Source organism: Herpailurus yagouaroundi, unplaced genomic scaffold, assembly GCF_014898765.1.
Source record: "Herpailurus yagouaroundi ecotype Mexico unplaced genomic scaffold, PumYag 28, whole genome shotgun sequence".
NCBI classification, from domain to species: Eukaryota; Metazoa; Chordata; class Mammalia; order Carnivora; family Felidae; genus Herpailurus; species Herpailurus yagouaroundi.
In genome coordinates, this window is record NW_024412376.1 from 165,459,419 (window position 1) to 165,481,538 (window position 22,120).

The 22,120-nt window shown below is 54.2% G+C and overlaps 2 protein-coding genes across 24 annotated transcripts in view; both read right to left on the reverse strand.

Moving 5' to 3' along the window:
* The window catches only part of AFAP1 (actin filament associated protein 1), a 154,728-nt gene extending 144,388 nt beyond the window's left edge, over positions 1-10,340 (reverse strand). For both annotated transcript variants that reach the window (XM_040488655.1, XM_040488618.1), the window contains exon 1: positions 10,234-10,340. The gene's annotated coding sequence lies outside the window, so the exon portion shown is untranslated. The remainder of the gene's footprint in view (positions 1-10,233) is intronic.
* An 8,657-nt stretch (positions 10,341-18,997) lies between these two features.
* The window catches only part of ABLIM2 (actin binding LIM protein family member 2), a 141,329-nt gene continuing 138,206 nt past the window's right edge, over positions 18,998-22,120 (reverse strand). For 21 of the 22 annotated variants that reach the window (XM_040488695.1, XM_040488833.1, XM_040488851.1 and 18 more), the window contains one exon: positions 18,998-20,789. In XM_040488695.1, coding sequence (XP_040344629.1) covers positions 20,676-20,789 — 114 coding nt within the window. In that variant the 3' untranslated portion in view covers positions 18,998-20,675. The remainder of the gene's footprint in view (positions 20,790-22,120) is intronic. The other variant, XR_005794540.1, reaches the window with a different exon arrangement.

Below are 22,120 nucleotides of genomic sequence, written 5' to 3' on the forward strand. Positions count from 1 at the left end.
AAAAAAAAAAAAAAAAAGAACCGGAAAATCCAAATAACCCATCTGGAGAAAAACATCAAGTGACGTATGACCTCCTAACACACAAATCTGAGTTAATCGGGAAGAGGGGATTTTAACGAGAAAATACCAAGCCACGTGTCCTCAAGATTCATCCTGGTTGTCACCGTCACATTCGTTTCCACAGACCAGAACTGAGAACTCCTTGCTGTAAATGTTCCAGAAATCCTTTACTGTTCAAGAGTCATTCAAAATACAGGATTCCAGAACAATTTTCGAATGCATTCCCCTTTTCTCTTTGGATATCTGTTACACGTGTCTTCATCAAACACCCACGAGGAGGCCTGTGTCCTGCTCCCAAGAAGCCATTTCTGTACACAGCTCCTGCTAGAACGTTCCACATAGGCTGACAGCCCCAAACCTAACTCCACCCACCGTGGCTAAAAATACCCTAGTTTTTGTGGCACCATTACCTAGTGTCCAGCACAAGAACCCATCACTATTACCCCGTCTTTTTGCCTTTTCTTAATATTTTTTATGATTAAAAACTGACCCGCAAAGGAGCTTTCCTTGGTGCTATCTGCCTCCAGCGGCACCGCATGCCACACGCACGGGCGCGATCGACTAGCATGCACCTGTTCAAGCAAAAGGAGACAAGGATTTCCAAACTCTGAACTCACTGACGCAGCAGCACACAGACCTGAGCGGACAACGCGAGGTTTACAAAGCGAGGGCACAACTTAGCTATGACATGGGCAGGGAAGAAACACGTTGGAAGAGGGTGTTTGAAAACATACAAAAGCTATGTTCTAACACCTCCAAGGATTGAAAGGTCACTTCTTTTCCATATTGGAAAACGGATAATGAGTGGAAAGGTAATTCTTGAAACTACTATCCAATATTTCAGGCTGTGTTAGATAATCCAACTGAGAAGCCATTTTTTTTTTAACATTTATTTATTTTTGAGACAGAGAGAGACAGAGCATGAACAGGGGAGGGTCAGAGAAAGAGGGAGACACAGAATCCGAAACAGGTTCCAGGCTCCGAGCTGTCAGCACAGAGCCCGACGTGGGGCTCAAACCCACAGACCGCGAGATCATGACCTGAGCCAAAGTCGGACGCTCAACCGACTGAGCCACCCAGGTGCCCCGAGAAGCCATTTAAAAATAAACTTTTTCGGGGCGCCTGGGTGGGTCAGTCGGTTGAGCGTCCGACTTGGGCTCAGGTTCACTGAGTTCAAGCCCCGCGGTTGAGCGTCCGACTTGGGCTCAGGTTCATTGAGTTCGAGCCCCGCGTTGGGCTCTGTGCTGACAGCTCAGAGCCTGGAGCCTGCTTCGGATTCTCTCTCCTCTCTCTGCCCTTATCCCACTAATGCTCTGACTCTCTCTCTCAAAAATAAATAAACATTAAAAAACAGGTTTTTTAAAATAAACCTTTCCTCCAGGATGAGCACAATAAAACCACATCTGACCACATCCTTGAAACAAGAAAGGATGGGACTTTAAAAAATATATATAGGGGCAGCTGGCAGCTCAGTCAGTTAAGTGTCTAACCCCTGATTTCAGCTCAGGTCATCAACTCACGGTTTCGTGGGCTCAAGCCCTGGGTTGGGGTTTTCACCGACAGCATAGAGCCTGCTCAGGATTCTCTCTCCTCCCTCTTTCTGACCCTCCTCTCTCTCTCTCTCTCTCTCTCTCTCTGTCTCTCTGTCTCTCTAAATAAATAAAAAAATTTTTTTCAGGAATTACAAAGGAGTTCTTAAAATTTTTTTAAATTGTAACACTGAAAAATTCATAGAAGAGTTTAGAGAAAATGTTTGAGAAATCTTCCAAAAAAGGAAAACAAAAGACAAAGAAGTGAAGAAACGGAGGAACGCAGACCTATAGAGGAGTTCAATGCTCAGAATAAAGGACAGGCGTCCACGGATGGACAGACTCACCAAGTGTCCGACACAAGGAACAAAAACAAGACCCACATCATGGCATTACCATCACAAAATTTCTAAACACCTGGAAGTACAAAGGCCTAAAAGATCATGCAGAAGAAAACACGAGTCACATGCAAAGGAAAGGCTTTGGACACACTGACCATCACATTGGAGGCTGGATCTGAGCACTATCTTCAAAATTCTGCAGGAAAATGCTTTCTAGCCCAGAACTCTATACTCAAATGACCAATAACACGGAAAGGAAACTATAACAAGGAGAAGAAAATATTCCAACATTATATAAGATCTCAACTCTGTATGTACGTACGTATGTATGTATATTTTTTGACAGCTACTGGTGGACATGCGAAACCAAAGTAAGAGACAAAACTTAAAAAGGAGGGATCCTGACCCCAGAGAGTGAAAGGAGCTCTCAGGGTGACAGGGAAGGTCTAAGAGGACAGTGGCAGCAGACCTAGCAAGCAACCACTGGAGAGGAAAGGCAGCAGGATGGGAGGTTCAGAAGAGTTATCCTAAGAAAAGGATAAAATGGATGATTCCCCGGTGCCTGTGGATGTACTGAGAGGAGATTTACACTGCTGGGGTGAGGGGTGAATAAAGCACAGATACAAAAAAAACTAAGCAAAGCAAACTCTAGGAAAAAGAAAGGAAATGCAATCAAAACAGACTAAACATCTCAGCTGTGAGTAACGTTTCCACAGTTGTAATAAGTGCTGCTGAATACTTCAGCAGAACCTTTGACATAATCGCACAGGGAGCACAGGGCGGAAAGAGGTGGCAGTGGGCGGAAGGGGTGGGATAAGTGACCCAAATTGGCTTCTAAGTAGTAGGATGTTCCACACACGCACAATCTGGAAGAAAGAGCTGAAGCATTAAAATGATGGCCTCTGAGGAACAGGAATCAGGGTGGAGAAGGGTGGAGTAGGTGATGGCTGTGTTTTTGTTCTAAGTCTCGCAGAACTTTTGACTCTTAAAACTATGAGCCTGTATAACTTTGGTCAAAATGAGTATTACATTTTTAAACAAAATCTGATACTCAATATCACATTGAGCGATATGTTCTTCAACGGTCTGGAACCCAACCCCTTTGAATGACAAACTGGAACTCCTCTCCCCGCTAAACACGCACGGGAAGCACAGACACACAAAATGTTTGCCCAGGATTACAGGCTGTTCCTGAATTCCTGAAGGCCAGCCTAAAAGCCTTAGGATTCTAGATTCTTCTTTCTTACAGGCAGCTTATTTCAAATCAGAGCTTGTCACTTATCGTAAAAGAAAAAACATCCTTATGAAACAATCATTAAAAACACCTCCGCGATCAAATGCAGTCGTGCTCGTTTGAGTACATGGTGGTGACTGTCACAGTTGTTTCCCTGACCACAAAAGGCACCTCATTCCCAACTATCAATCCAAGTGCAAACGTTGTTTATTGGGTTTTGCCTCAGCCGTGAAACAGACTCTTAAACTCAGGAATGTGACTCCCTGTTGGGTTGACTCAGCTGTTTCCATTCTAGAAATGGATGTGGATTCATGCACTCTACCCCATGGGGTCAGTCCTTCCTGTAAACCTTGAAAAGACAAGGTCCCAAGTGCCCCACATGAGTGGTTTTTCTTTTCTTTTTTCTTTTTTTATTATTTGAATCCAAGATAGTTAAAATAGAGCGTAATACTGATTGCAAGAATAGAATTTAGGGATTCATCATTTACACATCACACCCAGTGCTCATCCCAACAAGTACCTTTTTTTTTTTTAAGTTTATTTATTTACTGTGAGAGAGAGAGACAGCCCAAGTGGGGCAGGGGCAGAAAGACAGAGAGAGAGAGAGAGAGAGAGAGAGAGAGAGAGAGAATCCCAAGCAGGCTCCGCACTGTCACCGCAGAGACCTACAAAGGGCTCAAACCCACGAAACCATGAAATCATGACTTGAGCTGAAACCAAGAGTCGGATGCTTAATCAACTGAGCCATAGAGGTACCCCATGGGTGGTTTTCCTAATAGAGGAATTACTCTAATGACTTCTTGGCAAAACTTCTCTAATTAGAGCGGACCACTTCAATACTCCAAAGCAAAAAAGTTTCTTGGCTTTTGACTGACCTGTCTCTCATGCAAAAAGCCCCACCCCCAGCACAACAGCGAGTCAGAAGAATTGTCCTGTCATATACTAGGAATCTTAACAGCCCTGCCAATTTGCTTAAAATTCTGGTGCCTTAGTTAACTTATATATTAACTAGGATAACAACAACTTGACCAGATGTTGTCATAATTAGATCAGCTACTTGTGGGAGGCAGAGTAATGGCCCCCAAAGACGCCCATGACCCAATCTCTGGAACGTGACTAGATCGCATTACATGGCAAAGGGACTTTGCTACAGGCCTTAGATGGGGAGGTTATCCTGGGTTACCTAGGTGGGCCCCATCTAATCACATGGACCCTCAAAAGCAGAGAACTTTCTCCGGGCAGGAGAAGAGATATGGCAGAGTTGTGGCAGGCTTCAGTGGTCCTTACTGGTTCCGGGCTCAGGGGTTTGTGTGCAAGGACCAGAAAGAAGAGGCCTCTAGGAGCCGTGGGCGGCCCTCCGGCCGACAGCCAGAAAGGAAACGGGGGCCTCAGTCCAACAGGAACTACATTCGGCCGATAATCGGAATGAGCTTGGAAGCAATTCTCCCCCAGATTCTCCAGGAAGGAACACAGTCCTGCCAATGCCTTGTTTTTTGTCCGGTGAAGCCAGAGGCAGACTTTCAACCTACAGAACAATGACATAACAAATTCGTGTAGTTTGAAGCCACTAACGTTGTGGCAATTTGTTACAGCAGCCGCAGGAGACCCATACGGTGGTCGATGCGAGAATACCCAGCAGAGCGTTGGTCACGCTGCTGACATATTCAACAAGAGTACACGGACTTGAATCAACAGGCAAATCAACAGGCAAGGATGGCCGTCCAACACAACACATTACGGACCTGTTCTGATACATGCAGATTTGGGGAATTACAAACTGCCCGGAACATTCTGCAGATTTCAGGTTTGGGGTAATTCACTGCCCTTCAACTTAGAAACATCCCAATGCCTGCCTTGCCTGATAAACTCTAAGCGCCACGCAGGAGAATAAATGCCGGACTGCGTGCACCAACCCGGCCCCCAAACTCTCCTGCATACCTATGACGGCACTTAACTGCACCGCACTGAAATGACACCCAGGTCTGCTTCTCCCACTGGACTGTAGAGCCCCCGCTCTTCCCAGAGAAGTCACCACGCCCCAGCTTGTATTTGCACATTGACCGCAGTACTCGGGCATGTCACGGATAATCTGTACAAACGTCTGCTGAGCTCTGTGACCGTTACACCGTCATAAAAAGCGGGTTCTTTGAGGACCAGTGCTGTGCTTTATTAGCCTCCGTATTCTTCCCACTGCCATGCCTGGGAGCTCAGAGGCACAGAGTGGTTGGTGGAGAGGAAGAAAAGGCAGGGGGAGAACAAGAGAAACTGGGAGGTACTGCAGTTTCCAGGGCAGCCTGGCCGATGGAGAGGGAGGCCCGAGAAAAACTGGGTGCTGAAATGAGGCTTGCACTGATGCCCGCTGCTCACTCATGTGAATGGCAGGAATGCCTGGCTGCCCTTGACCTCAGACTGCCTGTCGCCTTTTCCCACCTCGACAGGTCGCTCAGGTACTGAAACCTCAAGAAAGTATGCTTCGTTAAAGGAGCACCCACGGGATGGCACAAAACTGAAGACACTGTTAAGGGCTCGGTTCCACGCCTCCAGGAGCCTTGCTTACGGAAAAGGGGGGCAACTGCACGCGGTGCTTCCCCACAAAGCTGAAGTGTCCAACAACAATGCCAATTACAGACTAAAGACAATCCTGGATGAAGTTGCCCGATACACTCGCATAAGGGCTCATATGAACGTCTGAAAAACTTGGATTCGTTAAATTCGTAATCAAGCCTTTTTTTTTTTTTTTTAATCTCTGGCAACAAAATATCTCACAACTTACAAATTCCGCCATATTCCTGATTTCGTTTCATCCTCAGAACAATCTCTTGAGCGACATCGACATCGAAGAAGCAACCTAAAGGCTAACTCCATTTCACAGCTGAGGGAGCTGAAGTCCCCGGGACGCACTCGAACGTCACAAAAGCCTCACCGGGAGCACGTCTCTCCTTGACGTATCCCGTCCAAAAGATCCCAAGTGAGTGACCTTCGGTGCGTCGCCTGGATTTACATCTTGCCAACATCCAAAAGGATCTCGAGGAGGCTTAATCACAGGCACGTGTACGGTAAGGACTTTAAAGTGGAAAAGAGAGAAGAAAATCCATTTGGTGGGTGACACGGGGCGTGGGGTGGAGGGTAGGCCTGAAGACCAAAGGCTGACTTGGAGCCAAGTGATACGCAAAAGAAAAAGGTGATTTACAGAACATCATAATCATAAAAAAAGGAAGCACCATCAGGGCTTTAAAGCAGGATGAATGAGGCCTTGGGTGGGGGCCCCTGGGGGAGGGGGAGGGGTCCTCTCTTCCCTCAGTAAAGAGCAAGAGAGGACAGCTTTGAAATGCAGAGTCCAAACTCTATCCCTGGGGAATTCCATTCCCAAGAGGCTCCTTTCCATTGGGTCCATATACGAACCCAGCCAGCTACACACAAAATAAATGGTCTTCTCGAAGCAAAATGAGCATTAACCAGTTAGCTTTCAGTGAGGACATGACTGCATCCTGAGAAAACCGCAGAGAAGAGCCCGTGGAGTTTCTGAAGGCCCCTCCTAAAATGAAATCGCTAACAAAACAAACCACATGCCACATGTAACAAAGTACATTTTTTTTTAATTAAGACTGCAAACCGAAAAAAGGAACCAAACTCCTACTGCGTGAAGTGAAAAATCTTAATTCAGCGGCACCGCAACCACACAGCTATCCCCTATTTTTAAGCCCTGAATCGTCCACACAAGAATATCAGAGAAAACTGTGTGTCCTTTCGACAGACAAGTGGCTTTCAGTGAATCAAGCACACCAAATTCCCATTTTACCGAACAGATACATTGGAGAGGAGATTAACAGCTGAAAGGGTTAATTACCATATTCCTCAGAACTGGAGTTTCCTTACAGGCCATTTAACGTAGGATGTAATTTCTTGCAAGTAACCATTTTACACTGTGCTTTGCGCCTTTTCCTGAAGTCACATACACCTACTCAAGGCACTCCCAAATTCCGCTTATTTCCGACTCCCCAAATTAACATCTCTGCTAGACACGGGACACACGGAAGCCTTCACACGGCACTCAAACGATCGACTGAATGCTCCAGACACGAGTTCTGCACCCAACCTCATTAAGGAAAACATCAAATCAATCTGATACGGTGAAGATGTTGCAAGGACAGCATAGTTACGAAGAAAGATCAAAACGTTGCTTAAGCTTCCGTCATAGACTCTGGTCCTCAAATCGGAGATAAAGTATACAGCCATGTGACCAAACCCTCTGAAGAAAAAGAAAATAAAAGAACTTCCACTTTGGATCCTACGCCTTCAAAGATCTCCACTTTTTACACACTCCTGCTAAGAGAACGTTCCTCTGCTCTATTCTGTTGAAATAATTTAAAAAATTAGGGCTGAGAAGTTTCTTCCCTCGATCAAGACTCTCAGAGGGGAAGAACGTGATGCCCAGAGGGGTGGCTTTGCAGGAACAAACAGGATCCACTCTGGAGCCAGAATTAGAAGGCATAAATGCTAACCCAGTACCCTGTAGGCACGGTGCGACAAACACCAGGAAGAAACGGGGAACCATGGTATAGAAACGAAGCTCCCTCGTTTTTTTTTTTTTTTATTTTTTTAACGTTTATTTTATTTTTTGAGACAGAGAGAGACAGAGCATGAACGGGGGAGGGGCAGAGAGAGAGAGGGAGACACAGAATCAGAAGCAGGCTCCAGGCGCTGAGCTGTCAGCACAGAACCCGAGGCGGGGCTCGAACTCACGGACCATGAGATCGTGACCTGAGCTGAAGTCGGACGTTTAACCGACTGAGCCACCCAGGCGCCCCTACCTCGTTTAAAGAACACCCCTTCTCAGCTCTGCACACACACGGTGCCCACCTCTACCGGAGCATCCGGCGGGCTCTCCCACGGCTCACCACTCTGTCCCTGAGGACCACAGAGGGCAGGACAGAGATTTCAGGGAAGGTTTCTGACAGGAGATGCTGCTGAAAGTGGCAGATAAGAAGGGGTAGGCGGGGTCAGAACTACAGCAGCTACGGGGTGGGGGTGGGGGGGGGTTGGGAAGAGTGGAACACAGACAAGGGTCTGCACCTTCTGGGTTTTCCAAAAGCAACAGCTGCCTTTTTAGCACAATTTCGTCCAGTGCTGCTATTTACACGCTATCTTGTCCACAAAGCATTTCAGTTCGGCCATTAGAACTACTTCTGCCTACACCTCAGTCTTCTGTCTTGGGCCAGGACACCACACGCTTAAAGAAAAGAAGAGGCTGTCTTGTTCAGCTGTGCATCCCCCAGGGAAGAGACTCATCCCGGGGACACTGTCGGCGTTTCCGCTTTATTTAGGTGACGGGGCATCCAGTCTTGAAATCTGAGTTTCTCCATCCGCAGCCTCACCCTGGCTATCCCTTGGTCGACTTGACCTCTAACTGTAACTGCCTTGGCCTCGTTCCGTGGGTGTGGATTCTCCTCCTTCAAATGCGTTTTCCAGCCCGCCAAATTCTTGTGAGAGTTCCCTCGACTCTCCAGGCGCTGAGAGCTGCAAAGTTAAATCTGGCTTTCCAGATTTTTTTTTTTTTTTTCCCTCCCAATCCTAACGGAAGAAATCAAGAAGCACCGGGCAGAGGGGCTCGGCTCCCTCCAATCAGAGCCTGCTCTTGCACCGGAGCAGGAAACGCGGCGGCCTGACTTGCGCGGTCCCTGGGCGGGCCAGTGACAGCCTCGCGGTCCCCAGGGACCCGCCAGGGAGAGGCGTGGGTTCCAGAAGGGCAGCCCGGCGATGCCGCTCCCCATTTCTGCTCATTTGGCGGAAGAAAAACGAAGGCGATGAAAAAGAGAGTCAGCTGTCCTACCCAGGCCAGCTGCGCCCCGTGCACCCCGCTACACCCTGCCGGGAGCCACCACCCACACAAGGACGCCCTCACCGCACAGGCCACCACACACACACTCACAGGGGTGGGATCACACCCCTGCAAGCCCCCAGGTGGGGCGGGGGGGGGGGGCAGGGGCAGTCTCCCAACTCACAGGGTGGCCAGGACACCGGCGGCAGGGTCCACGCAGGGCCACCGTGGGTAACACACATTCACTTGACCAGTCACGGAGGGGGGCAGAAAGGCAGCGCCGCTCACACTCAGGGGGACCAGGACCCGCCCGCTCAGAGTCCCTGCCATCACCCTCAGTGAGACACAGCAAGGCGGCCACACCATGGGCGGAGGGAGGACACAGCACGCAGGACGTCCCGGATTCCCCACGCGCAAGGGCCGACGCAGACCCACCTTCGCGGACACAGTGCACCAGCCACACCATAGGGGGAGCCAGGCCGGAGCCGGAACCCCGCTCTCAGCGATCAGAAGCCCCGCAGGCGTTCACGCCGGGGGCCACGCGGGGTCGCAGCAGGCGCAGAGCCCCCTGGGTGCCACCCAAGGCGGAGACAACGCCCGGGCGCCCCGGATGCGCGACCGCGGGGTCAGTCCCGATCTTGGTCCTGCGAGGCTCAGGGTGGCGGCTGCCACCTCGGGCTGCGACCCCGCGGGTGCCCCGCTTGGACCTGCCACACCCCGCGCGGGGACCCCCGCCGCCCGGGACTCCGTCCGACCCCTGGGCCTGCGCGCGGCCCCGAAACCCCGGTCCGGTCGGCGGAGCCCCCGCCTGTCCCCCACCGAGGAAGAACCTCGCCCAACTCCGGACCCCCGCCGGGCCCGGGACCCTTGCCACCCGGGACCTCCGTCAGGCCAGCCCCGCCGCTCGGCCCCCGTCCCCCCACCGGCCCGGGACCGTCGCCGGCCCCCGAGACTCCCGGTCCAGTCCCTGGGCCCCCACCGGCTCCGGACCCTCACCCAGCTCCGGGACGCCTGCCTGCCCCGGACCCCATCCGGCCCCGAGACCCTCGCCCAGCCCCCGCCCCCCACCGACCCTGGACCCTCGCCCGGCCCCGGAACCCCTGCCTGTCCCGGGCTCGGTCGGACCCCGAGACCCCCGTCCAGCCCCGGTCCCCCCACCGGCTCCGGACCCTCGCCCGGCCCCGAGACCCCTGCCCGCCCCGGACTCGGGCCGGGCCGGCCCCGCCGCCGCCGCCGCCGCCGCCGCCTCACCTCAGGTCACCGCCTCAGCGGCGCTCGCTCCGGGCCGAGCGGAACAGAGCCGGGCAGCCCGCAGAGCCGCGGCCGCCGCAACAATGGAGCCCCGGGGCGGGGCCGCCTAAGCCGCCGCCTCAGCCCGTCTCCGACTCGGGCTCGGGCTCGGGCTCGGGCTCCGCGCGGAGCAGCAGCCGGCGCCAGGCTGCGGCCGGCCTCATGCAGCGCGCAGGCGCACTCGCCCCACCCGCGCCCCTTCGCCCCGCCCCCGGCGGCGCCCGGCGTTCGGGGCCCACCCCCCGACCAATGGGGAGGAAGCCACGCGCAGGGGGCGGGGCCGAAGGAAACAAAGGAGGAGGCGGGGCCGCGCCGGGGCGGGGCTGCGGGGGTCTCGCTGGGGCCGGCCCGGTGAGTCCGCGGCCCAGTCCGTTCAGAATCTGCTCGGCAGGCTGTGTGCTCAGCCGGAGCCCAAAGCTCATTCTTCTCGTTCTCGGTAAATGGCCTCTCCATCCACCCAGTCGCTCAGGCTAAAATCTGAAATCACCGTGGAGTGTCTTATTTCCCTCACTCCCTCGTGCGGTCCCTGTCCGCATTGCCACTCTGTCACAGCACCAGCTGGACTTGCCTGAGCGGGTACCCCACCCCCCACCCTCAGTGAAGCGTGATCTCTCTCCAGGGCAAGCCAAGAGTCGGACTCTGATTCATTTCTGCGCACAGAACAGAGCCCGGTGCCCTAAGGCGCTCAGCGAATGCTAATAGGACAGATGGATAAATGGATAAAGTCCCATCTCCTTGTGATGAGGTTTGCGGGTGATGGGGGGGGGGGGCCGGCGCCGACGACCAAGAAAGAGTTCTCGAAGACCTCTTTGGTGCAAAATGGGGATTTTATTAAAGCACGGGGACGGGACCCAAGGGCTGGAAGAGCTGCGCTGGGGTTGTGAAGAATGGCTGGTTTTACACTACGGAGTTGGGGAAGTAAAGTCAAAGGGAGGCCTCCAGCGGGACTTTGATGTGCTAACGAGGAGTCCTAAGCTGCCGGAGGCCCAGCTACAGTCAAGCTAAGGTTGTTTTCCCTCTACTGAGGCATTAACATTATGACAGCAGGGGGTTCCTGGAGAGACGTTCTACTCTGTATTTGCCTTAAGTATTTGTCAACGGGCTGCAGGCTATAAATTAAATTTTACCTGGCGTTTCCTTCGGCCTTTGTTCCCCATATCACTATGGAAGGGTGATGTTGGGGCTCCAGGAAACTGAGTCTAGGGTTTCTGGAGATGAGGCTGTTGATAAGATTGCCTTTTTCTTGTAATTTACTAAGATGTTTCTAAACTAAGAGCTTAGTAAACCCATGTCCTTCAGGACTGTGATCTCTATCAGCTGCCCATTCGTTTTCTCCTTTCCTTTGTCCTTGGGCAGCCGGGAGTGCCTGAGGAATGACACACACATCCCACCTGGGGGGGGGGGGGGCCGGGGGTGTGCTAGCTTGCACTTTGTCCTCAGTCCTCCTCAACTCACTCATCACTTGAACATGCAGAAACACACACACACACACACACACACACACACACACACACACTCGCACACACGGACAACATTGAAAGCCTGACTTCCAAGCTGATTTGCCAGACAGATTCCTCCATGAATATAAGAAGCTTCCCTACTCCTCTCCAGCCAGGGCCCCCCTGTGGTCTGGGGATGTCCTCAGAGAACAGGAAAATAAAATCCCAGGGAGTACAGTAGTTTCAACAAAGGATGGTCACCCAGGCTTCAGACCTTCGCACACGCTGCCCTCTGCCTGACACACTTTTCTCCCTGTATTAGCCACCTCCTACTGACCCTTCCAGTCTCTCCCTAAGTGTCACTTTCCCCCGGAAGGCTTTGTAGCACCCCCTATGCTACAACCATGGCAGACACACCTTAAGGTGACCTCCAATGAGGCACACCCATCCCCTGCCTTGAGTGCAGGCAGAAACTGTGACTGCTTCTGGCCAATACAATGTGGCCAACATGGTGGGGTATCACTCCCAAGGTCACATTATATTACATAAGCACTTGTCTTCACAGACTAGAGACAGAGGTCACACTTACAGGCTTTGAAGATGTCACCTGCCATTCTGGATGAGATGGCCTTGGGGAAGCCCACCTGGCCGATAGTCTGTAAGACCTGAGGACACTCTCCAGCCTATAGTCAGCAAAAAGCTAACCCCCATGTCATGCAGGCCCGCAGGAATAAATTCAGGCAGCAACCTGCATGAGCCTGGAAATGGGTTTTCCCCTAGTGAAGCCTCCACGCGAGAATGCAGCCCAGCCAAAATGTTGAATGTAGCCTGGTGAACCCTGAGCAGAGGACCCAGCTAAAACGTGCCAAACTCTAACTCAGAAACTAGTTACAAAATGTGTGCATCATGGGGGTGCCTGGGTGGTTCAATGGGTTAAGCGTCCACCTCCTGATCTCGGCTCAGGTCGTGATCTCACGGTTCAGGGGATCGAACCCTGCGTCAGAATGTGCACTGACAGCACGGAGCCTGCTTGGGATTCTCTCTCTCTCTCTCTCTCTTGCTCCCTCCATCCCTCCCCTGCTCGCTTGCTCTGTCTCTCAAAAAAGGAAATAAATTTTTAAAAATAGTTTAAAAAAAAAAAGAAATGTGTGCATTGTGTTACGCTTCTACATTTGTGATTATTTCTTATGAACTTGAAAGCCCCATGAGAACAAGAATGGACTTTGTCTCGCTCCCCACTGTGCTGCAAATGCCCAGCACAGTCCTGTTCTAGGGCAGTCGGTTGGAGGAGACCAAGCAGTCAGCTTGCTGGCTGGCCCCACTGTCCTCTCTGACCCCTTTCCCTTGGCCATATTCCATCATATAGACCTGAATAGTGTCTTGTCTTCCGAGCCTCCCTCGCAGCCTGAGGGGACCATGTGACATTGTCCTGGCCAGTGAGACCTGGTGGAAGTTGGCTGAAAGGTTTCCAGCAGTTGGTGCCCTGGGGCCAATTTGGAGCAGGCCTTGAGAGCTGATTGTTCACCCTTTGGGAATTGTGCAAAGTCACTTATTAAACAAAATGGCTACCTAAAAATTAAATTATATGCACTTACAATGAAAGTTATATCAAAGACAAAAGTTATATCAAAATCAAAAATTGGGGCACCTGGGTGGCTCCGTCGGTTAAGCGTCCGACTTCGGCTCCGGTCATGATCTCACGGCTCGTGAGTTCGAGCCCCACATCGGGCTCTGTGCTGATAGCCCGAGCTATCAGCACAGAGCCCGGAGCCTGCTTCGGATTCTGTCTCCCTCTCTCTCTGCCTCTCCCCTGCTCACGCTCTGTCTCTCTCTTTCAAAAATAAACATTAAAAATAAATAAATAAATAAATATCCGGAATTGGCTCCTAGTCATTTTACTGTGGTTTGTGACTATCTATGCTACTGAAGATTTTAGATCTACTGTATGATAGAAATTCTATATCATGTGGTGCTACTGATATCTGTTCTCATGGCTGCCTCCAGCAACGGCATGTTGGTAGCTTGAAATTAGATGTGGTGGGAGGATTTATGCCGCAGAAATTGGTAACGACGATAGATCAGGACTATCTTCCTCCTTCCCACCCCCCAGAAAGCCGATGAGTGAAGATCTACCGGCACACCATTAGCTTCCAGAGAAAGTGTTCCTCTTCGGGAAAAGGGGTAGACCCCGCTGATGCTGCTTTTTCTCGGCAGTGGAGCTCATTCGTTTACCTTTGGACACACATGTGACCCCTGGACCCGTAGCAGCCACTTGACAATGAGCAGTCAGAAGCAGATCCTGACTCTTCCATCCTGGAGCCACTGGATCAAGACAAGGAATCGCCTGACTCCAGATTCCCTGTGGAGCAGGAAAAGCAAACCCCCTTGGCTGTGTCAGCCAGTGCTGGTCAATTTTTCTGTTACTTACGGAACTCCTAACCGACATATATAGGCATTCAACACGTGTCTGTCACACGGAGAAACCCAGCCTGACTCTCTCCTTCCTCATCAGTGGCCATCCTATTTGGGCCCCACGATCACTGACACGAAATTCACCACGCAGTGAACCAGTCCCGGCAGGTTTCATAGCTCTGACTAGTAGAAAGCTTTGTCCTATAGGAAAATAAAATGTTGGGACCTCCCGGGACCTCAGAAAATAAGCCCAATCCCTGTCTGCCACCACAGTCTTAATAGAAAGAGAGCATTCATTCAATAGGAAAATAAATCAGGGCTTAATGACCCCAAAGTTGCACCAATGCTCTTTATGGAAGCTCCTGACCTAGTCTGATACTGTGAAGGGCTACTTGGTGGGGTTCGTGACCTGAGACCTCTTCCCAGACTTTTCCAGTAACAAGTCTCTTGAGGAAAAAACATGATTATGAAATATTTCTATGCCAAGGTAAGCAACATGATGCCTTTGACACAGTCTTCCTAGATTCTGGGACTAGAGGGAGCAGGGACCAGCCTGGAAGGACAGATTCGCCTCCCCTGGATCGACTCAGTTGCCGCCTTCTCTGACCACCCTGCATCAATCCATGACCACCCTGCATCAATCCATCAGCACCCAGACCTTCATCCGCGCGAACGAGCCCTTCGTCTCCTCTTTCGCCCTCCTGACTGCTGCCCAGGGTCCCTCCCGCATTCAGACCCGGGCACATACGGCCAGCATGTGCTTTTCTGTCTCCCAGCCTTGGTGCCCGTCCGCCTCTTCCGCCCCCACACGGTTCCGTCCCGTCTCATCCGTCGGTCTGCATCTCACCCTGCCATCTGCCCTCTTGTTAACCCTCTCTCCCCTCCGCCTCAGCTGTACCACACCCGCCTGCCTCCCTCCCTGTCCTGCTGCCCTCCTCGGTCACCTCTGTACTCCATTCTTCCTGCACCACACGTAGGAAGTCTAAGTCCACAAAAAGCCAGTGTTCCGCTGGGTCCCCTCTTCTCACTCTGCACCGTCCCCAGGGATGGCTCGTGAGGGCCTGTGACTCTGGCCATCCCTCCCTCACAAACGTCCTGCCCTGCCACCTCCATCCACCGAGTCTCAAGCCTGTCAGCCCAGCGGTGCCTGGGGCACCTCCATGGGCGGCCCCTGGGCACCTCACCTGGGACACGCCGTGGCCCGCACCTGTCTTCCACATCCCAGACTGGCTGTTCCTCTCAGGTTTCTCACTCACCAGTGGCTCCAGCATCTGCCCCATTGCCCTACCAGTGAGTGGGGTCCCACCCTCTCCCCCGTCCCCACACCCAACCTCCAGGTCCTGCTGGCTGTCTTTCCGGAATCCACAGCCCCCCTCAGCCTTTGCAGCTCTCCCCAGAATTGTGGCAAAAGCATCCATATCATTCTCCTCCCAGGCCTGGCCCCTCCAACCTCTTCTCCTGGGGACAGCTCATGGCAAAGGAAGAAGGGCAGAGATAGTGCTCTAAGAGCAAACCTCAGTATTCCTTTCCCAGAGAAAAGCACAAGTATTGGTCTGGGAAGCCACTGGAAAGGAAGGTTAAAGGCGACTATAGGCCATAGGTGGCTGGGCTGAGGCAGAGAGCTGCACTGCTCTGGACAAGAACGGATCAGCAGGTGCGTTTGGGAGCACCCAGAGGAGGGGGTGAGCCACTGCCCCAGAAGCTGACCTCTCGATTGACTTGTTGATTGTAAGGCAGTTGCCCCTCCTCAGCAGAGCCGGGGGTCTGGGGGAAGCCACGGCTGGTCAGCATTGGAAGAGATGGACACAGAGCTAGAATGGCCTTACCCCCCAGAGGGAACGGGGGGATGCCTCCCCACTGCCCACTGTGCTACGGGGCTCTCTTGAGAACATCTGAGTCCAGAGAGTGACCATAAACCCAAACCGAAAGGCTGTCCTTTTTATCGACTTGTCTAGGGCAGAAAAAAATCCTGGAGACATGTGAAAGACCATCAAGCTTTTAGTGCAGGGAAGGTAAGAAAAGACTCAGGCAGGCGAGAATGACTGGGCTGCTGGCAGCTGGCGGAAAGGGGTCGCCAAAGCCTCGTAGGACTTGTTGGGAGCATCTAACCCAATATTAGCCCCAACCAGTGCTGGGGGCCCGTAAAGCAAGTTCCCCGCAACCCCCGCACGCCCGAGGCCTTCATGTGCCGAGGGGAAAGACTGTAAGCTGGCACAACTGGGGTCTGTGCATGCTCAGACTCACTGGGGACAGGGGTCCTGTCAGGAGCCAGCCTGGAGTCGGTGACCCAGGGCAGCTGGAAGAAGGCCCCCTTGAGGGAAGATGGATCAAGATGGAGTCCAAGGCAGGAGGTCAATGAGAGCAGAGATTTTGGACAGGATAGAGGGTATGCCCGCCCCTCCCCCAGCTCAGGGTCAGTGTGTGAACTTGTGAGGCGCACAGTTCAATCCACAGTACCTTTCCTCCTCTTGAGGGTCAGGGACGGTGTCTTTTTCATGCCCAGTTCAGTGAATATTTGCTGAGGAACGAGGTTATCTGGACGGAAGGAAGAGTGATAACATGGGGGGAGGGGGGGCATCTCATGGACGTCTTTGCGGAGAAGATAGTATCTCAGCTGGGTATTGAAGAATGGATAGGAGTTTGCTAGTTGGGGCATCGCAGGGAGAGGAAAGAGCCTTTACAAAGGGCACTGTGTTTGGGAGGGAGGTGAGAAGGTGCTGCCTGAGAAACAAGGGTATGAGGGGGGGAGGAAGGAGGCGTCTGTGGAGGGAGTCAGTGGCCAGGCGGTGCCAGTGAAGGAGTCGGGGAACGGGCCCCAGAGCCCCAGTGAGGCACCCAGGCTCATGGGCAAATGTGTGCTACAGACAGATTTCTATGGGCTCTTGAGCACGGGATGGACCAGAGGGGATGACGTGGCATCTAAGTGTTGAGTAGAGACATGTTCAGGGGGCAGAGGTGGGAAGAGCTGTCAGCAGGTAGGGCTGCTCGGTGGAACTCTCCGGAAAGATGTCCAGCTGAGAACGTTCCCTGGGCCTCATGATTCAGACAGAAGGAAAGGGAGCCTCTATTATTCGTGAAACCTAGTTCCCTACTAGCCTGGCGGCCCCTGGTGGCCACTAGGTGGCACTGATGTCCTTTCTTGTTAAACTCTTCCAAAGCGTGCTCCCTAGGGACACCCCCCCCCCCCCCAGAGGGCTGTGTTGGGTCCCAGGACTCCCAGCACAGGTGAGCCACCTCTCCGGCTGCCGGGGTGTCTTTCACCCGGAAGGTGGGGGTCCGGGAGCGGGAGACAAGGGGATGGAAACCAGTTCTGCGATGCTCCTTATGTAGTAGACTGGTTTCTACTCTGGGAACTAAGAAGGCCAACCTTGGGGCAAAGTACAGCGTCCAGATGGGCTCCAGCCTCGCTACCAAACAGCCCAACGAAACTTCTGGGTCGCAGAGCACTGTTACCAAACTACTGTAAAACTGTCCCCCCCTCTTGGCTTTACCGGTGGTGGAGGGAAGGAGCCAATAAACAGAACAGGGGCAAGTGCGAATCCCAGCACGGGCCCGGGGCGGACTTTCTACAGGGCCGGCGAGCGGCCCGTCTGACTTAGGAACTTCTGAGCTGAGCCCAGAAGGTAGAGAAGGGCCTCGCCTGGGGAAGAAGCAGAGACCCTGGGACGTGCTGTGTCCATCCAGGGAGGGGTGAGCATGGGCTCAGTGTGGTCGGGGCGACCACGTGCCCCAGTCTGCCTGGGCCCGGCCAGGTGCACACCAGCCTCCCAAGGTCGGCAGTAAGGGAGATGCCTTCCATCCCGCACGGGCCGCCGGCGTGAACGATTCTGTGACACGGTCCGAGGAGGCGGAAAGACACAAGGGGGATACCTGCCGTGGAGTCAGGCCTTCTGCTGGGTCCTTGGGGGCTGAGGGAAGCGTGCCCGTTTACCACGGGGGATACGGCTGTGCCATTTGCCAAGATGGGCCGACCGGGTCCACGTGGACCGGCTTTTAGGGGGAAAACCCAAAGCGTGTGGAAGCCCTAACCGGTGCGATGGGGCCTCTGGGAGATGATCAGGCCGTGAGGGTGGGGCCCTCACCATGGGACCGTGCCCTTCCAGGAAGATGAGGCAGAATGGAAGGGTGATCTCTGTCCACCAAGGGAGGACGCGGCGAGGGGCAGCAAGCCAGGGAGTGGGCTCTCGCTACTCAGTCTCACCAGCACCTCGATCTTGGACCTCCGGACTCCACCACGATGAGAAACAAATGTGTGTTGTTTAAGCCACCCAGTCAACGGTGTTTTGTCATAGGAGTCTCTCGGTAGTGGTATACTGAGTCTGAGTAGTCAGTCGTCTGAACAAAGTAGAGATGAGGGGACGTTTAATCCCAGAGTGGCATTGGCGACTGTGGGGGGGCAGACCTGCTGGGCCCTCCCTCGAGGGAGCCCCACCTGCATTTTCCTCCCTTCCTTAGCGGTGTGCTCCAGCCTTAACCAGCTACGGAACTTTCCAGAACCTCGGAGGCTATCTCCAGCTCACTGTGTCTGTTCCTGCTGTTCCCTCAGCCTGGAATGCCCTTCCCTTCACTGACCTCTGGGTGTATCAGGGGCTCCTCTGGAGGGCAGCGGTCAGTCTTGTCTTTGCTGGTTGGTCTCCCCAGCCCAACAGGGACAGGCATCAGCTCCCACCCCCCCATCACTGGCGCCTGGTGCTGGCTGGCAAGTGCCTCTGACTTGCTGTCTTGAGACAGGGGTGTCCCATGTGGATGGGGGTCCCGCCCCTCGAGGCACCGCCCCCACCCTGTGCCCATCCAGGGCCACTGCTTTTCAGCAGGCGGTCTCCCCGGGCGCCAGCCCGTGCCGTTAGAAATGACACACGTTTATGAGAAGCGGCTTTGACCTTCACAAGTTAGGATACACCGACCTTTATTTTTCCGGGCTCCCCTGGGAGCTGACATGACATTGCACTAGTGAGAAAAATGGGGGTTTCCAGTTGCTCAGGCTCTGCTAAATGGAAGGAAGTGCATTAGGTGCTAGAAACTCCCCCTCCCTGGCCGAGCCGGGCCGGTGAGGAGCCGGTGCACGACGGGGTGCGTGGCGGGGGCCGGGAGGATCTGAGTAACACTGACTCACGGACGGGCGTTCAGGACGCACAGAAAGACACAGCTCCACAGAAGACAGGGAAGACAGACTTCGGTGACACCTTCCTACTGATCCGCAAACCTCTCAACCCACTCTACAAGCCGCCTGCGACAGGCACCGCGCCCCGACCCGCACCCGATTACAGACGCGGACGCCTTTCAGCTGGGGGCCCGGCCGGGCTTCTGATGCGGAGCGGGCAGGTCAGAAAAGGGGGGGTGTCTCCCTCCTCCTTCCCCAGCGGCCGGTGCCTGCCTCGGGACCACGCACGCACCGGGCTAAGGCGGGCACCACCGGCCATGTCACAAAAGGGCACCCCAAGAGCTACGCTGGGTGTTAGGCTGGGTGCGTGGAAATCCTTTATTCCGGGGCTTTGGCCATCAGAGGAGAATCTTTTCTCTCCGGGATGCAGAAAATAACAGCCAGGCAAACAGTGATGGCGACACGTCACGCATACTTAGAAACGGCATCACGTGGCCGAGGGCTGGTGTGGCAGGTGAAAAAGAAGAAAAGCAAAGAAACCCGACAAGGAGCCGTGTGCGCTAGGAGCACACAGGGAAGCGAAAGCACACAGGACCGGACACTGGAGAGTAAGGCTGGAGGCGCTCCCCTTCCGCGGGACCGTAAAATGGAACTCTATCTATGTCGTCTTATGTTTAAGTAGGCTATGCTTTTTAATAAAATAAAAACTTCTGTGTTACTTTAAAGATATCATTTAGGCATCTAGGGGATGATTTGGAAGAAAAATGCAGTGCACGGAGGGCCCCGGCAGAAGGTACCCTGTCCGGTGGACGGTTGTCCCTAAAAACAGACTCGTCACAAACGGCGGCAAACATCATGCACCCCACGCTTCGCTTCGAGCGGCCCTGGGTGCTCCTCAGCGCTCTCCCTGGCCAGGCCTGGCCTGTCTGCGCGCGAGGCTGTGCCTCCCCAGGGCTGAGCAAGCGGGGGAGGGGGGCGGGGAGCAGGCGCTGGGAGCCATAGGCCCACCCACCCGTGATTGTGTCGTGCCAGCGTCTGTCGTTGACAGACCTCCTCAAATCCCAAGGCCCAGGCACCTCTGTGCGCCCCCAGGGCCTATCACGGGGGGTGGGGCACTGCACAGGGGCGGGGGGGGGGGGGCGCCGCACGGTCAAGGTAAATGTTCTTCGAGCCCCGGGAGCATCTTTGCAGCCCCTCCGTGATGTGGGTTACACGTGCAGTGCGAAGCAAGGCATCTGGGCTCTGAACTAGGGGCAGGAGCGTAGCTGGCAGAAACTAGAGGCCGCACCCGCTCTGGAACATCCTCCCGCCCCAACCTCCCGCCCCGCCCTCTCCAGGGGCCCGCCGCCCACCCGCAGGGACACAGAGAAGCCAGAGCCAGGTGCGGAAGGAGGGGGTTCTGTGGTTCTCGCCAGCTGTCCCACGCTCTGTCGCTGGCACGCTGGAGGCCGTCAAAACAACAGGGCTTTCTTCTTGAGGTCATTCCTCTTCCAGAGGGCCAGGCGGTCGAACTCTTGCACACTCATTCCGAACACTTCCTGGAACTCCTCGGGCGACAGGTGCCTCTGCAAACAAACCGGGAGACCCAGAGAGGAGCGGTTAGCAACTCTGCTGTCGGGCCAGCTCCGTCCGCACCGCCGGGCTGTCCGGAGCCAGGGTCGGCATCGTCGAGGACGCAGGGGGCTCTCCCTGCGGGCCCGGGGCCTTCCAGGTCCCTGATTCCCTCTGCATCCCTGCCGCTCCCACTTCGCAGTGCACATAACCAAGCGCAGGGAAAGACACTCGCTGAGGGACCCGACTGAACAGGACTCAAACGGGTCCTTGAACACCCGTGTTCACAGCGGCGTTATTCGCCGAGGCCAAAACGTGGAAACGACCCAACTGCCCACCGAGGCACGAGTGCATCCACAAAATGTGGTGCACACACACGGCGGGGTGTCGTTCGGCCATCAGCGGCAGTGGAGTCTTGACTTGCGCGGTAACAGGACGCGCAGCGGGAGGCGGAGTGAAGGAGGCCAGACACAAAAGGCACATCCTGTGTGGCTCCATCGCTAGGAAGCTTCCAGAACAGGCAAATCCTTAGGGACCAGGAACAGATGTGTGGCTGCGGGGGGCTGGGGAGGGACCGGGCTGGAGAGGGCCAGCGTTTCCCTTTCCGGGAGCAGGGCGGGGGGCGCTGCACAAACGTTCCAGAACTAGGTCGAGGCGGTGGCCGCACCATGTGGGGAATCTGCTAGTGCCGCTGAATTGCATACTTTGAAGTGGTTACGACGGAGAATTTTATGGGACTCTCCCCATTCTTGCCCCAAACACGTTTTCCTTGACTCTGACACTAAACTACTCATATAAAAGGTTGCGATGATCCCGAGAGGAGTGGATGTGAAGACGCCGGGAACCCTGCGGAGAGCATACACGTGAGCCGTCACCACTCACGGCTTCACAGAGATCCCCGCATCGTGTGGCAGGGGCGGGGGGTGCAGGCCGGATGCCGCCAAGAGCCACAGGACGGGGCTCAGGACACCCTCTGTCTTGTGCTGGGTCACAGAAGGCCCTATTTGTCGGGTCCGGGCCCAGAGTACTCAGGGCGCGTGCACAGGCGCACACGCACACGCACACACACACAAAGAGATACACACACACACACACACACACACACACACCCCATCAAGCAAGTCTCTGCCAGGAAGAAGCCAGCAGCTGCCCGCTGGAATCTCAAACTTGCAGACTGGAAGGGATCCGGCCAGAAATGAACCACCTACACGGTGTGGACCTGGAGTGCTCAGGAGTCCACAGCCAGCCCGCAGAGATACAGGATTGTCATCGGACAACAGCACCCCTGCTTCTGGGTACGGCATCACAGCCTTCCCGAATACTGCAGGGTCACCGAGATGTGGAC